This window comes from Notolepis coatsorum (genome assembly GCF_963971535.1).
Source record: "Notolepis coatsorum genome assembly, chromosome: 20".
Lineage (NCBI taxonomy): Eukaryota > Metazoa > Chordata > Actinopteri > Aulopiformes > Paralepididae > Notolepis > Notolepis coatsorum.
Genome location: NC_140184.1, coordinates 13685684 through 13712258, shown reverse-complemented (window position 1 = coordinate 13712258; position 26575 = coordinate 13685684). Strand labels below are relative to the sequence as shown.

Here is a 26575-nt window from a genome sequence, read left to right as displayed (position 1 = left end):
CCAAATACATGGAACGGCTGGTGTGCCTCGAGGAGAGGTTTGGGACCCACTGGCCTCCTAGACTATACACCAGCATCTCCCTGCTTGCCATTGTCTCACTGGGACAGAGACACACTTCTGGCTACTGTGAGTTGTATTGTTGCAGTTTGAGTAACTGCAGCCCTGTGTTACAGTGCATGGACTAGGCTGCAGCCCTGTGTTACAGTGCATGGACTAGGCTGCAGCCCTGTGTTACAGTGCATGGACTAGGCTGCAGCCCTGTGTTACAGTGCATGGACTAGGCTGCAGCCCTGTGTTACAGTGCATGGACTAGGCTGCAGCCCTGTGTTACAGTGCATGGACTAGGCTGCAGCCCTGTGTTACAGTGCATGGACTAGGCTGCAGCCCTGTGTTACAGTGCATGGACTAGGCTGCAGCCCTGTGTTACAGTGCATGGACTAGGCTGCAGCCCTGTGTTACAGTGCATGGACTAGGCTGCAGCCCTGTGTTACAGTGCATGGACTAGGCTGCAGCCCTGTGTTACAGTGCATGGACTAGGCTGCAGCCCTGTGTTACAGTGCATGGACTAGGCTGCAGCCCTGTGTTACAGTGCATGGAGTAGACTGCAGCCCATGTGTTACAGTGCATGGAGTAGACTGCAGCCCCTGTGTTACAGTGCATGGACTAGGCTGCAGCCCTGTGTTACAGTGCATGGACTAGGCTGCAGCCCTGTGTTACAGTGCATGGACTAGGCTGCAGCCCTGTGTTACAGTGCATGGACTAGGCTGCAGCCCTGTGTTACAGTGCATGGACTATAGGCTGTAGCCCTGTGTTACAGTGCATGGACTAGACTACCTTTTTTACTTTTACTCAAGTGTGTTTTTAGCCAGATACTTGAGTACGATTTTCAGACAGTACCCATACTTTCAATTAAGTATAATTTCTGGGTACTTTTTACACCCCTGGAATTAAAGCACAGAAACCTTAGGAATCTTGGCTCCCAGGTCTTGGTACTGGTGAGGATTCTTCAGGAAGTTAACAAACTCCAGTATTTCCAGTTTGGCCTCCTCGCAGCCTGCCACATCCTTGAAACGCACGTTGATGTTGTCTGTTATGATCTTGGCTTTGGATTCACTCATGCCGAAGGGGTTTCCCCGCCCCCTGCCTCCATGGCCCCCACCCATTGGTCCCTGACGCATGGTGAAAAGCAAGAAGCCGACCAGTAGCAGCAGCATTGGTAGAACGCTCAACAGGAAGGTCCTATGAAGAGAGACAGAGAAGGTCCACGAGGTCACCGACACCGGCATTAGCAAATCCACAATTTCTCGAGTATTAACCCTTTCACTACCACACTACAGAAGCTTAACCTTTCACTACCACAACAGGAGGCACTGCGCTAAAGGAAGTCAGTGACTTCAAATACCTGGGCTCGTGGGTCAACTCGTCCGAGCAAGACCTTAAAGTGAGGAAGGCGCTCGCGTGGAGGAGGGCCCTGAGCGGCATGAACAGTGTGTGGAAATCCAACCTCCCCCGTCAAATCAAGCTCAGCTTCTTTTTTGCAACAGTTGAGTCTGTTCTGTATGGCAGTGAATGCTGGACCCTGAAGCCCACCCTGCAGATGTCTCTGGATGGGTGCTACCAGAATGATGCGTGTGGTGCTTAACATCAACAGAGATGAGCATGTCGCTAATGCAAACTTATATGGGGGGGTGGGGGCGCTAAGGGTGAGTGAGAAAGTGGCAGTCAGGAGAATGAGGCTGGCAGGTCACTGCCAGAGACACCATGAGCTGCCAACCAGCAAACTTGTGCTGTGGGAGCCAACACATGGGCATCGATCATGAGGACGTCCCACATTAACGTACGTGGACGTACTCAGGAGAGATGCGGGAGCAGGAAGTACCGGCGAGCTAGTCAGATGCATGGAGGATCGGGTTGACTGGAAGCACCGATGGAGGGCCCGTCCGAGGACGATCTAGATAGATAGACCACACTACAGACGGTTAACCTTTCACTACCACACTACAGACGGTTAACCGTCTGTAGTGTGGTAGTGAAAGGGTTAACCTTCTGTTGTGTGGTTGTGAAAGGGTTAACCCGTTGTCGTGTGGTAGTGAAAGGGTTAACCTTCTGTATATTCTCAGTGAAAGGGTTAACCCTTTGGTAGTGTGGTAGTCAACTGGCGTCGACGTAACAGTTCTTTCTATGTCTACGATGATGGATCTCTCTCCTTCTCTTCTCCCCCTCTAAGGCCTCTAAAGTCTTGCCATCTCACCCGTCACTCTCGGTGCTGTAGACCACAGGGACTTTGTGCGCGGCGTCCAGACCCATCTCTCGCTGAGTCAGCTCAAGGTTGCGCTCGAATGTGTCCACACTGCCGATGTTGAACCACAGGAAGCTCTGAAACGCACACACACACACAATATTATATATAGTACTTCAAGCAATTACCTTTAGGTCACCTTTACTGTAGGTCAGGGTGCGATTTGCAGAGAGGGATGGGGGAGGATTTCCCTACCGCTGCTTTTCAAGTCTCTACCTCTGGTCATTCATTTTTATCACTAGTGAGGATACAATTTATCCCCCCTTCTGGTCATCTATAATAGACTATCATTCACTCTTGCATTGAATCGTCAGCAGCGGCTTCTACACCAGCATTTCCCTGCTTGCAAATGATGTGCGCAAAGCTGTGTTGTTGTTGTGAGCAGTTTGTCTCACTGGAGCTACAGCTGGAGAGGCTGCTCTCCCTCATGGCCGCTGGTGTGTGAACAGACCACTGGAGCTACAGCTGGAGAGGCTGCTCTCCCTCACGGCCGCTGGTGTGTGAACAGACCACTGGAGCTACAGCTGGAGAGGCTGCTCTCCCTCACGGCCGCTGGTGTGTGAACAGACCACTGGAGCTACAGCTGGAGAGGCTGCTCTCCCTCACGGCCGCTGGTGTGTGAACAGACCACTGGAGCTACAGCTGGAGAGGCTGCTCTCCCTCACGGCCGCTGGTGTGTGAACAGACCACTGGAGCTACAGCTGGAGAGGCTGCTCTCCCTCACGGCCGCTGGTGTGTGAACAGACCACTGGAGCTACAGCTGGAGAGGCTGCTCTCCCTCATGGCCGCTGGTGTGTGAACAGACCACTGGAGCTACAGCTGGAGAGGCTGCTCTCCCTCACGGCCGCTGGTGTGTGAACAGACCACTGGAGCTACAGCTGGAGAGGCTGCTCTCCCTCACGGCCGCTGGTGTGTGAACAGACCACTGGAGCTACAGCTGGAGAGGCTGCTCTCCCTCATGGCCGCTGGTGTGTGAACAGACCACTGGAGCTACAGCTGGAGAGGCTGCTCTCCCTCACGGCCGCTGGTGTGTGAACAGACCACTGGAGCTACAGCTGGAGAGGCTGCTCTCCCTCACGGCCGCTGGTGTGTGAACAGACCACTGGAGCTACAGCTGGAGAGGCTGCTCTCCCTCACGGCCGCTGGTGTGTGAACAGACCACTGGAGCTACAGCTGGAGAGGCTGCTCTCCCTCACGGCCGCTGGTGTGTGAACAGACCACTGGAGCTACAGCTGGAGAGGCTGCTCTCCCTCACGGCCGCTGGTGTGTGAACAGACCACTGATGCAGCGTGGATGTCGTCAATGCAAACTTCTCTCTGACATGCCAAGAGTTTTATGAACATTCTCTTCACCGGAAGGCTCTAAGCAGCGCAGTCTAGCAAGAAATACAATTCCTCAAAATGTCTATATGTCGCACCACACTCTCCATGGTGCTGAAAACGTTCTCAGATTTACCAAATTTGTATTTTGGGAGAGGTAAGTGTCCACTAACAACTATGAAGATAATTTCTATGTTCTGGTCTGCAGTGTTTCTGCTGCTTAGTCATTTGACCTGTTTGATCTACTTGAGCGTACTGTGATTTAATGAGTTAATTCCTGTAAAAACCTATATACATCATGTAAATGTTATTATTGCATATTGTATTCAATATTACTTTACTGTCCCGCAAAATCGGCATGCTGTCCTGCATTTGCTCACAACTATACAACATGAAAAAAGAACAGCAGACCATTCAGAAAGCATCCGTTTTAAAGTAGAACATAGCCTGTTGAGAAGCCATTCATTGAATCTCTTTGCAAGTGCTTGGGGGCAAATCTGTTGCATAGTTTCATGAAATGTGTGAGTTTTATATGGATATAACTATATCGTTTGTATGGCCTATAGTAAAACATAGAATGTAATGTTTTATTTATCTATTAATTAATTACTTTTTTTAGTGTATACATTTTTTATTTCCCCTGGATCTAATCATAATAGTGTTTGATCTCTTGTCCCCTACCACGTCTGATGTGCTGACTCCATGGGCAGGAATCACTTTGACATACTGCTTGTTGACAACCTCCAGGTGATCCACCTGTGCAGAGGGAACATTGTACACACACCGAGGCGAGTTACGTTAACCCTTTCACTGCCACACGACAGCCGGTTAACCCTTTCACTGTGGCAATACAGAAGGTTAGCCCTTTGCTATCACACAACCGACGGCGATGCTCCACAATTAGCATCCGCGGAGCTAATGATGCTAATGATGGAGCATCGCCGTCGGTTGTGTGATAGTAAAGGGTTAACCTTCTGTCGTGTGGCAGTGAAAACACAGTGAAATAACCGCCGGTGAACTAAAGACGACACCGACGCTGCAAAGCTCTGTCTCTCTCACCAGTCCTCTGGCCAGGTAGAGATGCACAAAGTCCCTCCAGGAGATCTCTTTCCCCGTTTCGCGGAAGTAGAAGTAGAGAGAAGCCGCGGCCATGCCAGCCGCGGCGATTGTGATGTTCCGCAGTGTTTGTTCATCCCATGGTAAGTTACCCTGTCGGGGGGGGGGGGGGGGGAGAGAGAGAGAGAGAGAGAGAGAGAGAGAGAGAGAGAGAGAGAGAGAGAGAGAGAGAGAGAGAGAGAGGGGGGGGGAGATTTATTTGTCACCTTACATACATACACAAGACATGTAGTGAAATGAAGGTGGCCTTGCCCGCCTCGATTGTGCAACATACAAATGATAAAATAGAATAATAAAATAAAATAGATAATAAAATAGACATGCTTAAAAGTAATAGGAATAAGATACTGCTAATCTTAAGGATTAAGGTGAAGTACTATATACAATAATTATACTAATGTACAGTTATGTTTCTTAAAGTGAAATTTGTTGAAGTATGTGTGTGAGACCCTGTGTGTGTGTGTGTGTGTGTGTGTGTGTGTGTGTGTGTGTGTGTGTGTGTGTGTGTGTGTGTGTGTGTGTGTGTGTGTGTGTGTGTGTGTGTGTGTGTGTGTGTGTGTGTGTGTGTGTGTGTGTGTGTGTGTGTGTGTGTGTGTGTGTGTGTGTGTGTGTGTGTGTGTGCTTGTGTGTGTGGGGAGATCAGTGTTCAGTGTCCTGATGGCCTGGGGGAAGAAGCTGAGTCTGAGCTGAGAAAGAAAGAGAGAGAGAGAGAGAGAGAGAGAGAGAGAGAGAGAGAGAGAGAGAGAGAGAGAGAGAGAGAGAGAGAGAGAGAGAGAGAGAGAGAAAGAGAGAGAGAGAGAGAGAGAGAGAGAGAGAGAGAGAGAGAGAGAGAGAGTCTTGACCTGCTGATCATAGAAAGGCCTCTGTCAACATCCTGTTGGAAAACAGGCCTGTGGTCTGGCTGCTGTGAATCTGCTTATCACGCCAGTTCTCAGCACCCTTTTAACGGGTTGATTAAAGGAAGCCTTTTCTCCTCTTACATAAAAGGTGATGGTTTTATAAATAAACACTAATGAGATTGCATCTCCGTCACATCCTCTTGTGGAACTGGTCGTCAACACAGCACTGGAGCAAATGGAAACATAGGGTGGAAACGTCGGCCCCGGGGTTTAACACACTGCTCTCCAGCTTCTTGTGGGAATAAAGCTGTAATGCCAGGAATACTGAATAGTTTAATCTATAAAACTACTATGTGACACTAATGCTAAATAATGATTTTTTTTATTTTTTTTGTTTTAATCCACTTTTTCTCCTTATTTTCTATTTTTCTCCCATCCCAATTTTGTGTTTCCAATTCTCCCCTCCCCTGTCTTGAACGTTGCTCGCATATGCCCCCCACTGGTCAGTTGTAGGGAGGATAGAAGCCTTGCATCACGTGTCCCCTCCGGTACACGAGGAGGCAGCCTGTCACATCTTTTCACCTGCCAGCGCGGACTCTCATTGGCGAGGTGTAACGAGTGGGAGGCTCACACTACCCCCCGCCATTTCCTGTCTCTGCTGTGCAGGCGTCCCCCAACCGACCCGTAGGAGTCGCTGTCCACAACGTCCAGATTACCACCCATCGACTTCCACCCGCTGACTCTGCCAATTGAGCCAGTATGACGGCCGGCCAAAGCCGGAGGCAACGCCGACAGCCGGATTCGAACCCGGTGTCTCTTGCGTTGGTGACGAGCGTAATGTTCGCTGCGCCACCCAGCCGCAATGAATTTTTTTTTTTACTTTTATATGGAACGGAATTACAAAAAGCACAAACTAGCACCAACCACTGTGTGGGTGATAGTCCCACATCCCTCTGTCGAGTATTTTACAGTCACATCATGTGAGCAAAGTTTCCCAACCAAAATGGGCCGATCTCACCTTTGTGTGGCTAGTCCAAGTCTAATGCATCTTCTGTGGAATCATCAGCGGTGATGCATTACACTTGGACAAGCCACACTAAAGGTGAGATTTTATACTTTACTGAAACTATTTTCAAACAATATGTTTCCCTCAGATAACGGGAAAGGGTTCAAATTTTAAGGAAGGTTATCAGATTTGATCAGCTAATTTCAGTTAGGAAACCTGGCCTCCATGAAGTTAGATGACCACACTGGTCGCAACCGTAAAATACTCGACAGGGGGTTATTTGGACCCTTTAGCGCTGAAAACACACCAATGGCTAAAACTTTGGTCTCAATCGATACCTTCAATCAACAATTCACTTGTGCAGGTCCTTGTCTGACTGTCAATCTATACACCAAGTTTTAATGAACAGTTATTGAGTGAATGATCACAATCAGTGATCAACTCAGCTATGTTTCACTCACCTGTTGCCAATTGAAACAGGCCCTGCCCTCCCAAAGGGCCCCGACTTACGAGCAATAATTGAAACAGCTTAAAAAATGTCTCTTGCGCTTCCCGCACTTTCAGCACCGTGGACAGCTCATTATTATTATTATATTATATGTCAGGCCTGGAGAGCAGCCTGACTCCACATTAGCTCTTGATATGGGCCCCCAGATGCTTAAGACCGCCACTGATCATAGTTATTGGCTGAATTATCACAGTTATGGACCGGCACAAACACACTCACACACGGAACACACGAAACACAGATATATGTCAGTGATTACAAAAACAATACCCCTGTGTGCTTCGGGTGCAGGTATAATAACTTTGTGGTACACCAAAATATTCAAAAGGTCAATGGGCCAGATACTTTTTCATTGTACTTATTGGAATAAAACATTAGCTTTTTGATGAACGTTTAAAATATTCCTTGATTTTTTTTTTTTGTGACATTTGGAAGCCAAGGATTTCATCAGTAGGGTAGTAACAAAAATAACACAATTTTACACAAACTAGTTGTAGAATTGTATATTTATGAATGAAGTCTAAAAAGCACCTGAAAACGGGTCCACCAGTCCTCCTTTTTCCCTCCTCTCCCTCCTCTGTCATCCTCTTCATTTGACCCTCCTTCTCCTCTTCCCTCAGGCTCTTTGGTGTTTTCATCTAAACAGAAAACAATATGTGCAAATTCAATCATAGCCAATTAATAAAAAGAAAAAAGAAAAGGGGGGAATACCATCCATTTGAGTAATTCACATAATGTTCTTCCTGTGTCCCAGGACAGTTCAGTCAGTATTTGTGAACACACACCACTCTCTCCTAAAGCTAGAAATCAGAGAGAGAACGCTCTCTGAACCCTCCAGATTGGGATATTAAATCCGCTACTCCATAGATAGACAATGAATGGGGCTCTGACTTCATGAGGCAAAAACATGTTTGTGTGAGCTATTACAACCAATGTAATTGTGTTTCAGACCTTCAAGCAATGCTAGAATATAAACCTAATTTGGGTGTAAGAGCTCACACAAACAATTTATAGCCTATTCATTGTCTATGGAGCAGCCTCAGATTATGCATCCCAGTGACATCACCAATTGGAGGGTTCTCTCTCTGATCTGTAGCTTTAGGAGAGAGTGGTGTGTGTTCACAACCACTGCCTGAACTGTCCTGGGGCGCAGGAAGAACATACTTTATGTGAATTCTTAAGATGGGTGATATTCCCCTTTAATGGATTCTCTGCGTTTCATCAGATGGTTTTAAAGAGGCTGATGATGATGATTGATTGATTGATTGATTGATTGATTGATTGATTGATTGATTGATTGATTGAAAACTTTACTAACAGATTGCAGAATGGGTACAATACAGTATGGCTCAATACACACAATTGTTAAGGGGATGCAGACCAGAGAAAGACTTTCGTCTTGTTTACATCAGGGTCCCCCATTTTCAATTCATCAGGACATATATGACATACATGACATACAGATAGACAGTACTGCTACATCTATACATTCATGACATACCAGATTTGCAAATACAGTACTGTTTGTGATACAAAAAGATGATACATACCTGTCTTGTCTTCCTCTGATTTGTTGACACCGGTCTCTTCACTTTTTGGGAAGAACTTGTCAAACCCTAAAAGACCATCAGCACCGGGATGGGACAACGATATTACACGCAAATCCCATAGTTAAATGATTATGTCAACACTCATCCTGTTACAACATGCAGTACAGTAGCTTGGTGCAGTACATTACCCCTTGGTGGTTTGCTGGAGCTTAGTAGACGAGCCAGTGTTAAACTGCATTTTGGCTGTTTATGTAATAGTCCAAAATTCTGAAACAGAAGGAAGATGAATGGATTAGCATAGCTCTCTGAACATAAATATAGGCTAAAAGTATAATAATTAAAGATCGACAATAGCAATGTTGGTCGGCCGTAGATTCAAACCACTTTGGTTCTAGAAATGTCTAAATGCCTGACGATTTACAGAAGATATATATCATGACCCTACCATCCATCACTATTATGTGAAAATACACAGATGTCTCATTTTGCCGTGGAAGTCAGTGAAGAAACCTCTCTGTATTTTCACAAATAGAGATGGTAGGTTAATGATGTATCTTCTCAACAATTTTATACAATTTAATTTGTGGAACATTCAAATTCATTAAATTCTTTGCAAAGAAACGTCTAAATCTAATGATTTATTTTCCAGCTACCAGCTACCCACCTTCAAAACCACTCTCAAAGAGCACCTACGGCAGACTGCAATTCGAAACTGGCCCCTGTAAATGTCCAAACCCACCCCCCTCCAATGTACAGTGTCCCCCACCCGCCCCACCTACCCAGTACTAAACAGTACTGTATATTTGTAGATCTGGTACGTCATAAATGTCTAGATGTAACAGTACTGTCTATCTGTATGTCATATATGTTATGATGAATTGAAAATGAGGGACCCTGATGTAAACAAGACGAAAGTATTTCTCTGGTCTGCATCCCCTTAACAATTGTGTGTATTGAGCCGTACTGTATTGTACCCATTCTGCAATCTGTTAATAACATTTTCAATCAATCAATCAATCAGCTCCTTTTGTCCCTTGTATTGAACATGCCATTTTTCAGGTGGATATAGCACACACCATGTTTTGTATGAATTATTTCCTTTCCTGCCTGGCTACCCCACACCCAACACCCAACACCCAAGAAGAGTAAATAAAATATTGTACAAACTCGGCAGTACCCGAAAACCACAGTTTATTGATTAACCAATGCAAATTCATTGCTTGTGTTCGTGGGCAATAAAGTTCTAGTCTAATCGAATCTACTGGGTTTAAATGCTATCCTAAATGTGCAGTATGTTTTCTAAAGGATATAAACAGATGAAGTGTCCAATTGTTGTGTTCAATGTCCAACAAACATAATGACCACATAAACAAAGAGACGTGTTACATAATAATCTAGACTGAAAAGTGGCGACCCGGAGACACGCCCACTTCAACATGGAAGGTGTTTAGTCATCTATGCATGTATAATAACCCAAAAACTATACTGCAACCGGACAATTTCAGAGAAAAATGTGCAGAAGGACTCTAGTCTATGTAGGCTGCATGTTGCATTTCATAAGCAGCTTTCCCAGCTTTGCGTCTGCTGCATGCACAGAACACAATGTTCTTTTACAACCACACTTTTTATCAGTAGCCTATAAATCATGAATCAATGCAAAACAACCAGCATCAACTGCCACTCCTATTGCAATATTATGACATTCGTCTGGAGGTAAATTATATCGTTTACATTAATGAAAGGTTAGAAGAAGGGCACTGGCAAGTTTATGTAAACAGTCTCTAGACTAAAGGGCACGGAACAGAACAAAGCCAAAACCTACCGGTGCAAACTGTGCAAAACTGTGGCGAAAGGATGCGGGGAGTGTGGAGCTGCAGTCTCTGCCCCAGGACCGGACTCGGTACCGCAAGGGTCCGACTCGGACCAAGAAGAGCCCGATCGTGCCAGCCATGTTGCGGCGGCTGCAGCAGGTTCGGTCTCCCACGCCGTAGCTGGAGGCTCACATGTACAGTAGCAACATTTAGCAGCTGCGAGCCCCCCCCCCCCCCCCCCCCAACACTCGAACGTCTCGTGAGACTTACTGCTGTGGAAAGCAAAGCGAGATGTCCATAATAGATTATAGAGGTGTTGTTAGAATATTGCAGGTGTTATGCTAATATAAGACTATCCATGAAAGTATCTACAGTATCTATAATCTACCATATCTATAATCTATCTATCTATCTATCTATCTATCTATCTATCTATCTATCTATCTATCTATCTATCTATCTATCTATCTATCTATCTATCTATCTATCTATCTCTCTATCTATCTATCTATCTATCTATCTATCTATCTATCTATCTATCTATCTATCTATCTATCTATCTATCTATCTATCTATCTATCTATCTATCTATCTATCTATCTATCTATCTATCTATCTATCTATCTATCTATCTATCTATCTATCTATCTATCTATCTATCTATCTATTGTTTATTGTTTAAAATGATCCCCATTAGCTGCCACCTAAGTGGCGAGCTAGTCTTCCTGGGGTCCACACAGAAAGACAACACAAAACACAAAACATAACAATACATGAGATACATAACAATCACAATTCACTTAATTACTGTAACAATCATCATCTAAAAACAGTAAAACATTGTAGACATCTTTATATCAGAATATTTTCAGAAAAGGTTAATACATTCATGTGTAGACATGAATATTTTCAGAAAAGGTTATTACATTCATGAGTAAATATTTCATTATTACATTCCTGTAGGTATTTCCACTCCCAAACGTGAACAGTATTTGCTCACATATTTATTCTTAGGTGGTACTTGAAAGACACTTTGCTATTCAATTTACTTATGTTCAGTGGGCAGTTATTCCAATGATTGATGGCACGATAAACAACCGTCCTCTTTAATTAAAGCATTTGATTTTGGACGTGGTAACATAATCTGTCGGCTGACCTAGTAAAATAAGAATGAACCTGACTGCATCTGACAATTTGTTTGTATAAGAAAACAGGTTGAGGAGGGCGGCTACGTGGCGTAGTGGGCAAGGCGCTCGTCACGAATGCGGAGACGATCCCAGTGCTCCACATTGCTTTCAGTTTAGCTGGTCGTCCGTACTAATACACATTGGCCGTATTAGGGGGTGGGAAACTGATGGGTGGGGATCGGGCGTTGTGGACAGCGACTCCTACAGGTCGGTTGGTGCGCCTGCGCAGTAGAATCGGGAAGTGTCGGGGGCAGCGTGAGCCTCCCACGCGTTACTCCTCGCCACTGAGAGATCGAGCTGCGCAGGTGAAAATATGCGACTGCTGTTACCTCAGGTACCGGAGGGGACTTGTGCTATGTATGACTTAGTCCACATTGCAGCCGGCTTGTGGGAGGCAAGAAACAGCGTCCGTGACAGGGGAGGGTTGAATTGGATGATACGAAATTGGGATGGGAGAAAATATAGAAAATGGGAGAAAAAGTGGATACAAAAAAGAAAACAGGTTGAGACGAAAAGACAGTGTTCCTGAAAAATTTAACCGTGTTGAAAACCAGCCTATTCTCTACGGTTAACCATGAGAGTTGACGGTGCATATGATTGTTCTCATGGAACAACGTAAGACTAACCTTGCAGCTCTGTTCTGGGCAGTTGTTTGCAATGTCTTTAGTTGACCTTTGGATGCAGAGGACCATACTGGTGCACAATAATCCAGGTGACATCAAATTTAAGATTTCGCCACCTGTCCCACAATGTATGTAGGGACATAAGAAAGACATTTCCTCACCATGGAGATACCACTCCACATCTTCTTCACTATGGTATCAATGTGTTCTGCCCATGACAGCTGCGGCTATCAATTATTATGCCCAGTAATTTAACTTTATTTACCTGTTCTATGGGTTCCTCAGACAAGTTTTTGGTATAGATGACAGTTTATGACTCAAACCCAAGATAATTGATTTGGTTTTTTCGATATGTTTAGTACCAACTTATTCCGTTTTATCCAATCAAACACCATATTTAACTCAGCTGATAAAACATTGTCCAGTTCACTGACAGTTTTTGCAGCATAATACAATGTGGAATTATCGGCATACATTTGTACAGTTGCTTTACACAGAACTGATGGTAAGTCGTTTGTGAAGATGGCGTATAGTAGTGGTCCTAGGGACCCAGTCTAAGACCTTAGAGTGAGACCAGCTGCCAGTGTAATAAACCCTTTGTGTCCTACTTGTGAGATAACTCTTCATAAATATGATGGCTGTTGGACAAAACCCATAGCATTTTAGTTTACCGATGAGCAGATCGTGGTTTATGACATCGAATGCAGCACTAACATCAAGTAATACTGCACCAGTCATCTTTGAGTTATCAATTTCCTTGAGCCAGTCATCTGTCGTTACTGTAAGGGACGGAACAAGTTGAATGGTTAGGTTTGTAAGCATGTTGAAAACTTGTGTTCAAGCCGTTACAGTCAAAGTAATCCTGTATTTGTGAGTGGACTATTCTCTCCATCAGTTTACTGAAAACTGGGAGAATAGCGATATGTCTACTGTTCTTCCCAGTGAGTGCTAGTCTATCTATCTATCTATCTATCTATCTATCTATCTATCTATCTATCTATCTATCTATCTATCTATCTATCTATCTATCTATCTATCTATCTATCTATCTATCTATCTATCTATCTATCTATCTATCTATCTATCTATCTATCTATCTATCTATCTATCTATCTATCTATCTATCTATCTATCTATCTATCTATCTATCTATCTATCTATCTATCTATCTATCTATCTATCTATCTATCTATCTATCTATCTATCTATCTATCTATCTATCTATCTATCTATCTATCTATCTATCTATATATCTATCTATCTATCTATCTATCTATCTATCTATAATTCTATCTATCTATAATTCTATCTAATTCTATCTATTGTAAATGACAGTGCCTACAATGTTATCTGTGTACAGTAAAACTGATTCTATGTGAATTGAATATGACACTATGTGTGCCTATATGCAGGAATGCCATAAATTCCTGTGGACTCACAACAGCCACCTGTTGTCAGGAGACGAGAGTCTGTTGAACTCAGCAGAAATTATAATACCCTCTCTTATGTCTGCTATTCTAAATCTATAACCATGTTTGGTCTTGTATTAGTCTTGTTTCTCTGATTCTATTTTCTGTAAATGCATTTCCATTGGCTAATGGACGAGATATAAGTCACTTGTTACTTCCTGCTCCTTGCAGAATCTAGAATGTCTGCCCGTTGAAATGACCACATTTCAACATATTGTATACCTGTCTGTAATTTATGCTGATTCACTTCTTGGAATAAAACCATTGAAAGATGTTCTACCTTTCATTATTGATTATGATAACTATGACAATTTGGATATTGAATATAGTCAGATTATATATACAAGTCAAATTAGGTGAAGGCCCGACTGGATTATGTGACAATTTCTAAGTGAGGATTATTTCACAATTTGGATGAAAATACCTTACAGTGTAATAATAGGTCTTCTTGTAATAACTGTTACTCGGGTATCACACTGCAATATTCTACTTGGCAAAAACATTACCATTGTTCTCTACTAGATAATAACTTTTATTTGTTGGCACCTGACAATTCATATTAGGGCCAGGTTTTGTGCTCACCCAGGTTGAATTAATATGCATTTTATAATTGATAGGCTATGTGATGTTTGAGCATGAGTCCTTTAATTTGCTTGGCAAGAGTTTAGATCAGCCTGCAGACCAAAGATACTTGGGGTTTGTGCTTAGCCCTCATTGTCTCAGCTGACAGTTTTGAGTCCAACAAGAGGGGTCAAAGGTCAGAGTTAGGATAAATTTTTTTGATAGCCCTAGTCTAATTAATCAAGTTTATTATAATATTGGCTGCCCATCAGTATACAACCTAAGATCTGATATAGCAGGCTACTATACTAAATATATACTCAATGCATGGAAGGTTATATATCACAACATATCACTTTAACCTTGAATTAAGCAATTCCCCTCTGAAGATCTACATGTCTTGAGCCCTGTATGTACCAATAGACAACCAGCGATATAATAACTTAAATGATAAGAGTCTGGAGGTCTGAGGTAGTCCAGAAAATTTACATACAGCAAGATGTGGCTTCACGCTTATCTGGGACCGTAAACAAAGCGCCTTCCAGAAGAAGACTATGAGCATGACCAAGTGTCTTCCAAAACCAGAAATAACAGGTGCAAGGCTCTCTTGAGTATGTCTTTAACAAATGATGGACTGGGAGGGTAAAAGCTGTGATGCGCTGTTTTTCACAGGTGATAAGTAGAAACCCTCCAATACACTGCAACGGGTAGTTGCAATGTGAAAATAATATTGACATAAGTAGACAAATCCAGCTGTTAAATCAAGTCAATAATATTAGCTGCAGCAATTTAACCCTCCACAAATTACAATGGCATGCAAATGGCCATTTTATTGGCATTTTCATGCCAGCTCAAAATATCATTATAAATAAAAATGAAATAATAACAGATTCTTATTTTTATTAATGTATTACATTATACACGTCAATGAAACGTATAGCCCTGTTGTGAGCTTTGAATGGTTGGTAAGCATCTGGAGCTCTGCAGAGTTTAGTTTATATCTACAATTATAATTGTACTTTTTGGGTAGCCTTCTCGAATCTGCATAATACTGAATCATGTGGGTGTGTGTGTGTTCTTTTTTCCTACCATTGTGGAATAAGTGATGAAATAAGATTTATTTAATTAATTTATTGTTTGTCGTGGACTTGTGGGGCAATTGGACCCTACAAGGTAAAATCGTTATTTTAGGGTTAGGATTTATGATTAGGGTTAGGTTAAGGCTATGGTTAGGGTTAAGTTAAAGGGATAGTTCAGATTTCTGGAACCCTAGCCCTATTTCCTACTTACTAATGATATTGTCGATGGGTAGAATCCTCAGCACAGTCCATGCTATTCATCATACTAGCTCTGGATAGAGTCAATGGAGTCAAGCTGCTGTCTGTACAAGCTAAATGAGGCTCACTGAAACTTACTCCACAGTGCACACAAAGTAGATTTCAATGAGCTTCAGTCAACTTGTACAAACAGGAGTTTGACCCCATTTGGTTTGTGGCTAAATAACTGCAGCTAATAATAATAATAACAACCCGTATTTGTATAGCAACTTTCATACAAGAATTGGTAAGGACTACACCTAGGTTCAGGTGGTCAGGGATGAAGCCACAGTGATCGTAAGGTTGATCAGTGGAGAGGATTTGGCCGGCAGGTGAAGTAGTTCCGTTTTGCTTAGGCTCAGTTTGAGGTGATTGGTCATCATCCAGGTCGGAAATGTCGGACAGGCAGGCTGAGATCCGCTGAGAGAGGAGATATCTGAGGGAGGAAGAGTTGAGTGTCATCGGCATATAAGTGATATGAGAAGGCAGAGATTTGGTGTAGAGAGAGAAGAGGAGGGGTCCGAGGACCAAGGCCTGGGGGACACCCGTCTGTAGAGGGCAGGGGGGGCGACAGGGTACCTCTTCATGATACTTGGTAGGAGTGGTTATCTGTGGCGAGGGGATATCCACGATTTAATCCCAGGTTACTTATGGGGCTAAGCGGCTAAGCCAAGCTAAACTAGGCTAATGATAGGCGATGCACCGAGTCCGACTAATGAATGTAAAAATATTTCAAGTTAAAAGTTAACTTAAAAGATCCAGGAAGGTTCCGTAGGAACTATAGACTAGTGTAGCAGGTCTTACGTTAAAGGACATGAAAGCAGCAGTTGAGCAGAAGTAGTGTAGCATGTCAGGGCTCTACGCTAACTTTTCCCCCAAGGAGCACATGTGCTCCTAAATGAGAAAATGTAGGAGCACACAAAGAAATTTAGGAGCACACAAAGAAATTTCGGAGCACAGTGAAAAATGTTCAAGAAACACAGAGTTTATTAACAAACTATTTATTACATGCATATTATACTATGCGTGCAGCGTGCGTGTGTGACTGTGTGTGCATGTGCATACTAAGGGACAAACATGTGTGCAATAGCACATACCACCAAAATCACACATTGGCCCATGCCTACTAGACGCAAAGGATATCGGTTGTCCAGCTGCTTTTGTATGTTGTAGTGTTGTCACGATACAAACATTTTGACTTTGATACCGATAAGAAAGATAATGTGAAATAGTAGTTGGTTGTAGATGATGATTTTGACAGTATTCTAATTGTAGTCTACTAGTTTCAGATTTTCACTAGATTACATTACTGATAAGCAGGTAATCAGTGGGTAATCGGTAGGCTAATTACATTTTTAAAATAACATTCCCAACTCTCTCTCTCTGCCAGTCTCTCTCTATTGTGAAGCACTCCTTACACATTCTACAAATAACCTCTAGCCATGTATCAACTGAATGGGCAAAAGGATATTACTCCAACTTGCGAAGTTAGGCATTGTTTTTCCATTACTGATAAGATAGGATAAGATATTCCTTTATTGTGTGTGTGTGTGTGTGTGTGTGTGTGTGTGTGTGTGTGTGTGTGTGTGTGTGTGTGTGTGTGTGTGTGTGTGTGTGTGTGTGTGTGTGTGTGTGTGTGTGTGTGTGTGTGTGTGTGTGTGTGTGTGTGTGTGTGTGTGTGTGTGTGTGTGTGTGTGTGTGTGTGTGTGAATAAAACATGGGTACATGGAAAACAACTCCTGAGGAAAAGCTGTTACAAAACAGCAGTTAAATGTTATTTTAAATATTTAAGTTAAATGTTTTGTAGAGGAGTTTTTTTTTGCCAGGTGCCAAAAGCCATTCAATAATTTGGCACCCCTAAATCTTATCAAAATATATAAGACCTCTGCAAGTGATACATTTAGGAGGATGAATCTTTTAGAAAATGTAGGAGGATCTGAATCTGACGTCCTTCTGCCAGGACTTGACCACTGGAGTCATTGTACATTCTCAAAAAAATAATACACAAATCCCAATGTAATTAAATTAATAATAATAATAATAATAATAATAATAATAATAATAATAATAATAATAATAATAATAATAATAATAATAATAATAATAATAATAATAATAATAATAATAATAATAATAATAATAAAATAATAATAATAATAATAATAATAATAATAATAATAATAATAATAATAATAATAATAATAATAATAATAATAATAACTTAATTTTATATAGCGCCTTTCAAGGGACCCAAGGTCACTTTACATAGGGGGGGGAATAACAAAGTAACAGACAGTGGACAGACACAACATATACATATATATAAAGTGAGAGATTAGGGGTTAAAGGCCAAGTTGAAGAGGTGGGTTTTGAGCAGTTTTTTGAATGCGTCCAGAGTTGGGGCGGTGCAGAGTTCTGCGGGGAGGGAGTTCCAGAGGGTGGGAGCTGCCACACTGAAAGCTCTGTCCCCGAAGGTCCGCAGTCTGGTTCGGGGGATGGAGAGCTGACCAGTGTCCGTGGATCGTAGGGACCGTGACTGAGTGTAGGGGTGGAGGAGGTCAGTGAGGTACTGAGGTGCCAGAGCGTGAAGGGATTTGTAGGTGAGCAGGAGGGTTTTGTAGGTGATGCGGGATTTGATGGGGAGCCAGTGGAGGTGGATGAGGGTGGGGGTGATGTGCTGCCAGGGTTTGGTGCGGGTTAGAACCCTGGCAGCTGAATGGTTTTGCTTGGGACCCCGGCATGAAGGCATACTCCACCCAGAAAAATAAAGCAGAATTATCATGATCATAATCTTACACATTATCCCAAAACTACAAAATGTCTTGTACAAGGTGGCTGGGTGGCGCAACGGACTAAGCGCTCATCACCAACGCGAGAGACACTGGTATCGAATCCGGCTGTCAGCGTTGCCGGCCGTCATACTGGCTCAATTGGCAGAGTCAGCGGGAGGGAAGCCGGTGAGGTGGTATTCTGGTCGTTGTGAACAGCGACTCCTACAGGTCGGTCAGGGCACCTGCACAGCGAGGGAGGGAGATGGTGAGGGTAGTGTGACTGATTGATTAATTGAATTGAATTGATTGATTGATTGATTGATTGATTGATTGAATTGATTGATTGAAAACTTTATTAACAGATTGCAGAATGGGTACAGTACAGTACAGCTCAATACATACAATTGTTAAGGGGATGCAGACCAGAGAAAGACTTTCGTCTTGTTTACATCAGGGTCCCCCATTTTCAATTCATCGTAACATATATGACATACATGACATACAGATAGACAGTACTGCTACATCTATACATTTATGACATACCAGATTTGCAAATACAGTACTGTTTGTGATACAAAAAGAGTCCAGAAAAAAGAGTATATACATTTGACGTAGAAACTGTACATTGGATTGGGTAGAGGGGGGGTGGGGGTGGGGGGACTGTACATTGGAGGTGGTTGGGTGGGTGGGGGGGGGGGGGGGGGGGGGTTGGGTAGGAGTGGGGGGGGGGAGGTTGGGTAGGAGGGGTGGGTGGGGGACACTGTACAACTGTACAAACAAAACTGTACATTGGAATATTGACAAGACCATACTTGGTAATTTACTGTACATTGGAGGGGGTTGTGTTCGGACATTTACAGGGGCCAGTTTCGAGTTGCAGTCTCCCTTAGGTGTTTTTTGAGAGTGTTTTTGAAAGTGGGTAGTGATTCACATTCCTTTACAGCTTTGGGTAGGGCGTTCCACATTGATGTGGCATAATTGCGAAACGTGTTTAGTCCCTTGTTTGAGCCGAATCTGGGTTTAACATGATTTGTGGAGCTCCCTCTGGTGTTGTGATCGTGGTATTCACTGACCTTTGGGAAGTATTTTGACATGTACATGGGTACCTTGGTCGTGTAGTGTATCTTGTAGACCAGGCCCATTGCAAGTTGCTGTACTCTGTCGTCTACTCTAAGCCATCCTAGGTTGTCAAAGTGGGCAGGGGTGAGGTGGGTTCTAGGAGTAAGGTCAAGCAGTAGTCTGACCAGTTTGTTTTGAGATGTTTGTAATTTTGTTTTTAGCGCCTTTGAGGTGCTTTGGTACCATGAGGTGCAAGCATAGTCGTAGTACCCTTGAATGAGTGCTCCTGCCAGAGTCTTCAGTCTTCCCACACGTTACACCTCACCAATGAGAGTCCGCGCTGGCAGGTGAAAAGATGCTGCTGGCTGTCTCCTATGTCTCAGAGGAAGCATCTGATAGACTTCAGGGCTCCCTAGACCGACCAGTGGGGGGCACATGCGAGCAACAACCAGGAAGGGGAGGGGGGAATTGGCATAACGACTAAAATTGGGATGGGAGAAAAACACAGAAAAACAGGAGGAGAAAAGTGGATAAAAAAAATGTCTTGTACAAATACAGCTTAGTGAAATTATTAAATTGAAAAATGATGAGGCATATAAAAGTCTATTGGATCATGTCTCCAGCACCCACACAGCCGTAGCTCAATGTAACGTGGAAGTGCAGTTTATGATGAATTGAAAATGGGGGACCCCGATGTAAACAAGACGAAAGTCTTCTCTGGTCTGCATCCCCTTAACAATTGTGTGTATTGAGCTGTACTGTATTGTACCCATTCTCCAATCTGTTAATAAAAATGTCAATCAATCAATCAGTGGTCTATTGACTTCTGTACCACTAGTTGATCAAATTGGCGCTATAGAGCACAATAAGAGAAAAGGGGTCCCCTTTTCAAATTTGTGTATCATGCTCTGCCACCATTTGCACGAGGACACACAAGCAGCCACCAGCACAGGGGTGACGTAGAATACAAAAACAGTGCACTCGGGGTGTGTAAGAATGCCTTTGTGCTTGAAATAGATTGTTCTATATATGATCTTCCCCCAAATCTAACAAGCAAACAGCCCGTCAATCAAAGGAGGTTGGGCTTGTTACAACTTTAGCAAACTGAAATTGAAACTTAATATGAATGGAATGCAAACATTGTGAGAACAGTATCGAGAAAGGCCTATGCAAAGATGACCTTGGTATACAGTAGGAGATAAGAATCTCCTTGATACAGTATTTACACATTGTATAACACAAAATTGTAATGTTCTCAAAATGTTATGGAAAACCCCAACATTTTGGGAAATTAGCTTATTTGCCATCTACCCTGGAGTTAGACAAGAAGATACATACCTTTTTCTTCTCTGTGCATGCAGTAGTAGTAGGAAGACGTTGGGAACTAGGCTAATGGAGAAACCTACTTCCAGTGACTGACGCTAAGCTAGGCTAACGGTGCGTGTCTTCCTACTCCTACTGCATGCACAGAGAAGAAAAAAAGTATGTATCTTCTTGTCTAACTCCAGGGTAGATGGCAAATAAGCTAATTTCCCAAAATGTTGGAGTTTTCCTTTAAATGGATGGGTAATTGTTTTCATATCTCAGTATGCATTAAATGTGTACTGTAAAAGCCTAGGGGACATAACGCATTTTATCTCCTTACAGGGAATGTTACCCCCCCCCCCCAAAAAAGAAAAGAAAAGAAAAAAGATGTCTAATTCACTGGAGTTCGGCACTGTTAGACAAACAGACCCCTTATGACTGCCAGGAGTGGATCCCTTTGTTGGCTTTATTGTACACAATTGTAAATCGTGTGGGATTACTAAATGTTTACTAAAAGCTAAATTACTAAGTGTGAATGTATGTAGCACCCAGAATCATTTCATGAGCTTTTCCTTGCTTAATTCATGACTCAATCTATATTTTAAAATACCAAGATTCAACAAATGGCTACAATCTTACTATTCAGTGGATGTGTATATCTAGTTGCTGTGTCCTTAATTGACCTCTCATCAAGTCAGCCATACTTCTCAACCTCATACCTTGCTGTATTCGTTCTATGCCTGCGGTCTGGCCTACCTGCCTGTGCTGTGCTTTGTAAAAGAATGTGAATCACTACCCACTTTCAAAACCACTCTCAAGGGACACCTACGGGAGACTGCAATTCGAAACTGGCCCCTGTAAATGTCCTAACCCAACCCCCTCCAATGTACAGTAATTTACCTAGTATGGTTTTGTCAATATTCCAATGTACAATTTTGCTTGTTCGTACAGTGTGTGCCCCCCCCCCCCAATGTACAGTTTTGCTTGTTTATACAGTGTTTCTCCCCCCCCCCAACCACCAGTATGGTTGTCAATATCCCAATGTACCCAACCCCCCCCCCCCCCACACAACCCCACCCAACCTCCTCCAATGTACAGTTTCTACGTCAAATGATACTCCCTTTTCTTGACTCTTTCTGTATCACAAACAGTACTGTATTTGCAAATCTGGTATGTCATAAATGTATAGATGTAGCAGTACTGTCTATCTGTATGTCGTGTATGTCATATATGTCCTGATGAATTGAAAATGGGGGACCCTGATGTAAACAAGACGAAAGTCTTTCTCTGGTCTGCATCCCCTTAACAATTGTGTGTATTGAGCTGTACTGTATTGTACCCATTCTGCAATCTGTTAATAAAGTTTTCAATCAATCAATCAATCAATCAATTGATTGATTTAGCTCATGTCTGTGTCAATAGACCCTATAAGGGGCAGCATTCATCCATGTTCGTGGCGACAGCTGCCACTGAGATGGTCTGTCAGTGACAGCTGCCTGCCACCTCAATGTGCCATCTCTACCCAGTCCAGTGCAACGAGCTGTTCTCTTCTGCCTCTTTCAACAGTCAGCCGTGGCTCCTTGCACCAACTTTTAAATGTAATTGATGATTGATTAAACAAACACACTGTAGCACCCACTCCACACACTTTATAGCACACACCCACTTTAAACAAACACACTGTAGCACCCACTCCCCACACTTTATATTTATTGATGAAGGATTGCACTACAACTCGTACACCTTACTGTAAATTGTACCTAAATTGTACCTCATCCCATTTCTGCTTTGCACTATATAGTACTGTACATTAGTACACTGCATAGTATTGTATATTATATGGTAACTCAGAACATTGTACATATGTCTATACCGAACACTGTGACCTCATTTTCTTCTTCTAAATTACATGCTATACTATGTTATTTGATACTATCTTGTCTAGCACAGTCTCTGGAGCGTAACAGTAAGAAGCATTTGTATGAAAGTATTCTGTACTTCTGTATGACAACTATTAAAGAAACTTGAAAACTTGATACTTGATACTTGATACTCAATAATCAACTAGGATGCAGTAAAAAACTTAAAACCAGATTCTCAAACATAAACATAAAAACGGACAACACGCTCATCACAGACAAGCTGGATGTAGCCAATTACTTAAACATTTTCTTCACAAACATAGCCACAACACTGGTAAACAAACTACCCTCCCACTCAGGGCTTTATGGGGTAGAACACATAGTAGCTTACTACAAAAACCTAGGGGTCCACAAGGACGACTTCAAGCTGGAAATGGTAACAACAGATGAGGTACTCAATAAACTGAGCGCCCTCCAACCTAACAAGGCCACTGGCCACGACAACATCCCTTCCAAATTCCTCAGAGACTCAGCAGCCGCCATCACCCCAATCATCACACACATAATAAACCTCTCCATAAAACAGGGACACGTCCCCAAGGACTTCAAAATTGCGAGGGTGACCCCTCTGCACAAAAAGGGCAGCAAATTAGACCCAGGCAACTACCGCCCTGTTTCTATTCTCACCTCCATCTCGAAAGTCATGGAAAAAATAGTCTACGAACAGGTCGAAAAGTACCTAGCGGAAAAAAATCTAATCTACGAATTCCAATCTGGCTTCAGAACATCCCACTCCACTGACACATGCCTTCTCTATTTGAATGACCACATCAAACAAGAGGTGGACGCAGGCAAATACTGCGGCATGGTCATGCTGGACCTACAAAAGGCCTTTGACACGGTCAATCACTCCATTCTGATTGACAAGCTAAAAGCAATTGGTTTTGATAGTCTATCAGTGAGCTGGATGCAATCCTACCTTGAGGGGAGGGAACAGATGGTGGAGGTAAACGGTACCCTATCCCCCCCCCTCACAGTGAGCTGTGGTGTTCCACAAGGAAGCATACTAGGACCGCTACTGTTCCTAATTTATGCAAATGACATGTCGTCAGCTTGTGACTGCAACTTGTTCCTGTTTGCGGACGACTCAGCCCTGCTGGTCTCTGACAAGAACAAGTTACAGGTTGAAAAAACCCTCAGCTCGGAACTAGGCAGAATCTGCATATGGCTCGCTGATAACAAACTATCATTACACATGGGCAAAACAGAGTCCATTCTCTTCGGTTCAAATAACAAACTCAGCAAGACCGACGACTTCTCAGTTACAGTGGGTGACAATATTGTCACAAGAAAAGATGAAATTACCTACCTGGGTTCCATCCTAGAGGCTAATCTCTCCTGTGACAAAATGGCATCCAATGTAATAAAAAAAGTCAACCAACGAACTCGATTCTTGTACCGGATCTCCTCTCTGGTAAACAAGAATACCCTGAAGACTCTGGCAGGAGCACTCATTCAGGGGTACTACGACTATGCTTGCACCTCATGGTACCAAAGCACCTCAAAGGCGCTAAAAACAAAATTACAAACATCTCAAAACAAACTGGTCAGACTACTGCTTGACCTTACTCCTAGAACCCACCTCACCCCTGCCCACTTTGACAACCTAGGATGGCTTAGAGTAGACGACAGAGTACAGCAACTTGCAATGGGCCTGGTCTACAAGATACACTACACGACCAAGGTACCCATGTACATGTCAAAATACTTCCCAAAGGTCAGTGAATACCACGATCACAACACCAGAGGGAGCTCCACAAATCATGTTAAACCCAGATTCGGCTCAAATAAGGGACTAAACACGTTTCGCAATTATGCCACATCAATGTGGAACGCCCTATCCAAAGCTGTAAAGGAATGTGGATCACTACCCACTTTCAAAACCTCTCTCAAGGGACACCTACGGGAGACTGCAATTCAACACTGGCCCCTGTAAATATCCTAACCCAACCCCCTCCAATGTACAGTAATTTACCTAGTATGGTTTTGTCAATAGTCCAATGTACAATTTTGTTTGTTTGTACAGTGTCCCCCCCCCCCTCAATGTACAGTTTTGCTTGTATATACAGTGTGCCCCCCCCCCAACCACCTCCAATGTAGATTACCCAGTATGGTTGTCAATATCCCAGTGTACCCAACCCCCCCCCACCCAACCTCCTCCAATGTACAGTTTCTACGTCAAATGTATATACTCCCTTTTCCTGACTCCTTCTGTATCACAAACAGTACTGTATTTGCAAATCTGGTATGTCATAAATGTATAGATGTAGCAGTACTGACTATCTGTATGTCATGTATGTCATATATGTCCTGATGAATTGAAAATGGGGGACCCTGATGTAAACAAGACGAAAGTCTTTCTCTGGTCTGCATCCCCTTAACAATTGTGTGTATTGAGCTGTACTGTATTGTACCCATTCTGCAATCTGTTAATAAAGTTTTCAATCAATCAATCAATTGAAAACGTTATTAACAGATTGCAGAATGGGTACAACACAGTAGTACAGCTTGATACAAACAACTGCTAAGAGGATGAAGATCAGGAAAAGACTTTCGTCTTGTTTAAATGCCTGCATTTTACACACTGTGCTACATGGTGTGAAAGACAAACAACTCCTCCTGTCGCTCTGTGCCCATGTGACCAATTTGATCACAGTTTGTTACTCCCTCTAGTGGTACACATTGGAACTTTTATAGGATTCTTTCTGTGTACAGGCTGATGTCATAGTTTAGACTAGAGAGAGTTACTGCCTTTGTCTTGTCTCTACTAACAAGCTCCATCCTCCTCCTCCCGCTGTGCCAACGATTAAACTGCATCATTGTGTAGCTGGTCTCGTATTGCTCTGCGCTGTGTTTCAGATTCGACCCCTGTTAAGGGATTGCCCCGAGTGGGAGTTGAACCCCGGTCTCCCGCGTCGCGGGCGGCATCACAGACCACTATACCAAGAGGTGAATTCACCCCTAAGTAATGGGTCTGGATCAGGCCACGTGAGCGGATCGGCGCGGGCGAGAAATCCGCTCTTCGCTCTTTAAAGCTTGGTCCGCTCCGCTAATCGCTCATGTTGACCCCGCCCCCAAGTCGCTCTCCGCTCGCTCCCCGCTCCCCGCGCCAGATCGCTCGCCAGATTTTTTATTTTTGGAGCATGGTGTAAATTTGCTCCAGGTGATAAAGTTGACAGACAGGATGGTTCTAGTGGTCGTTGTGCTTCTCACCCTCCTCACCGCGCTGATCAACGCGGCCGCCATCGCCGCCATCTGCACTACCAAGAAGCTCCACTTGCCCGCCAACTACCTCATCTGCTCTCTGGCTGTCACAGACTTCCTGGTGGCCGCCCTGCCTGGTAATGCCAATCACTATCCTCTACATGACCATGGAGACGTGGCCTTTGGGCCTCGTGGTGTGCGAGGTTTGGCTGAGCGTCGACATGACCTGCTGCGCGTGCTCCATCCTGCACCTGTGCGTCATACTGTAGCTCTGGACCGCTACTGGGCCATCACCAACGCCATTGAGTAAGTACGCCGGCAAGAGGTCGGCCCGCCGCACCGCCGCCATGGTCGGAGCCATCTGGATCATCTCCATTTTCATATCCCTACCTGCCTCCCTTATTCTGGAGACACAGACAGGCCCGAAACGGAGACCAGTGCATCATAGAGCACGACCACCTGGGCTACACTATATATTCTACTTTTGGGGCCTTCTATATCCCTATGATCCTCATCCTTATCTTATACTATAGGATTTACAGCGCGGCGAAGACACTTTACCAGAAAACGCAGCTCTTCTCTGTACCTCAATAGCCGCAGTATGGATAGTCAGAACTCTGTTAACAATTGCACAACATTGTGTGTCAGACTTAACTGCCTCGACTCCCACTCTTGCTTTTGATAAGCTCAACGTTACCATCCGTAATTCA

At 43.5% G+C, this 26575-nt stretch overlaps 2 protein-coding genes across 2 annotated transcripts in view; one reads left to right on the top strand and one right to left on the bottom strand.

Moving 5' to 3' along the window:
• LOC311246936 (mitochondrial inner membrane m-AAA protease component AFG3L1-like) overlaps nt 1–10633 on the bottom strand; it is a 36871-nt gene extending 26238 nt beyond the window's left edge. The window contains exons 1-8 of the mRNA XM_084337193.1: nt 10460–10633; nt 8826–8904; nt 8638–8703; nt 7619–7725; nt 4678–4827; nt 4300–4374; nt 2252–2376; nt 963–1239 (exon numbers count right to left, since the gene is read on the bottom strand). Coding sequence (XP_084193319.1) covers nt 963–1239; nt 2252–2376; nt 4300–4374; nt 4678–4827; nt 7619–7725; nt 8638–8703; nt 8826–8904; nt 10460–10588 — 1008 coding nt within the window. The 5' untranslated portion in view covers nt 10589–10633. The remainder of the gene's footprint in view (nt 1–962; nt 1240–2251; nt 2377–4299; nt 4375–4677; nt 4828–7618; nt 7726–8637; nt 8704–8825; nt 8905–10459) is intronic.
• Nucleotides 10634–25845: 15212 nt separating this feature from the next.
• On the top strand, nt 25846–26547 carry LOC311247314 (5-hydroxytryptamine receptor 1E-like; the record flags this gene model as incomplete). The annotated part of the gene is given in 6 exon segments (XM_084337671.1): nt 25846–25998; nt 26000–26131; nt 26134–26171; nt 26173–26254; nt 26256–26426; nt 26428–26547. Coding segments are annotated over 6 exon segments (696 nt in total).
• Nucleotides 26548–26575: the final 28 nt, after the last annotated feature.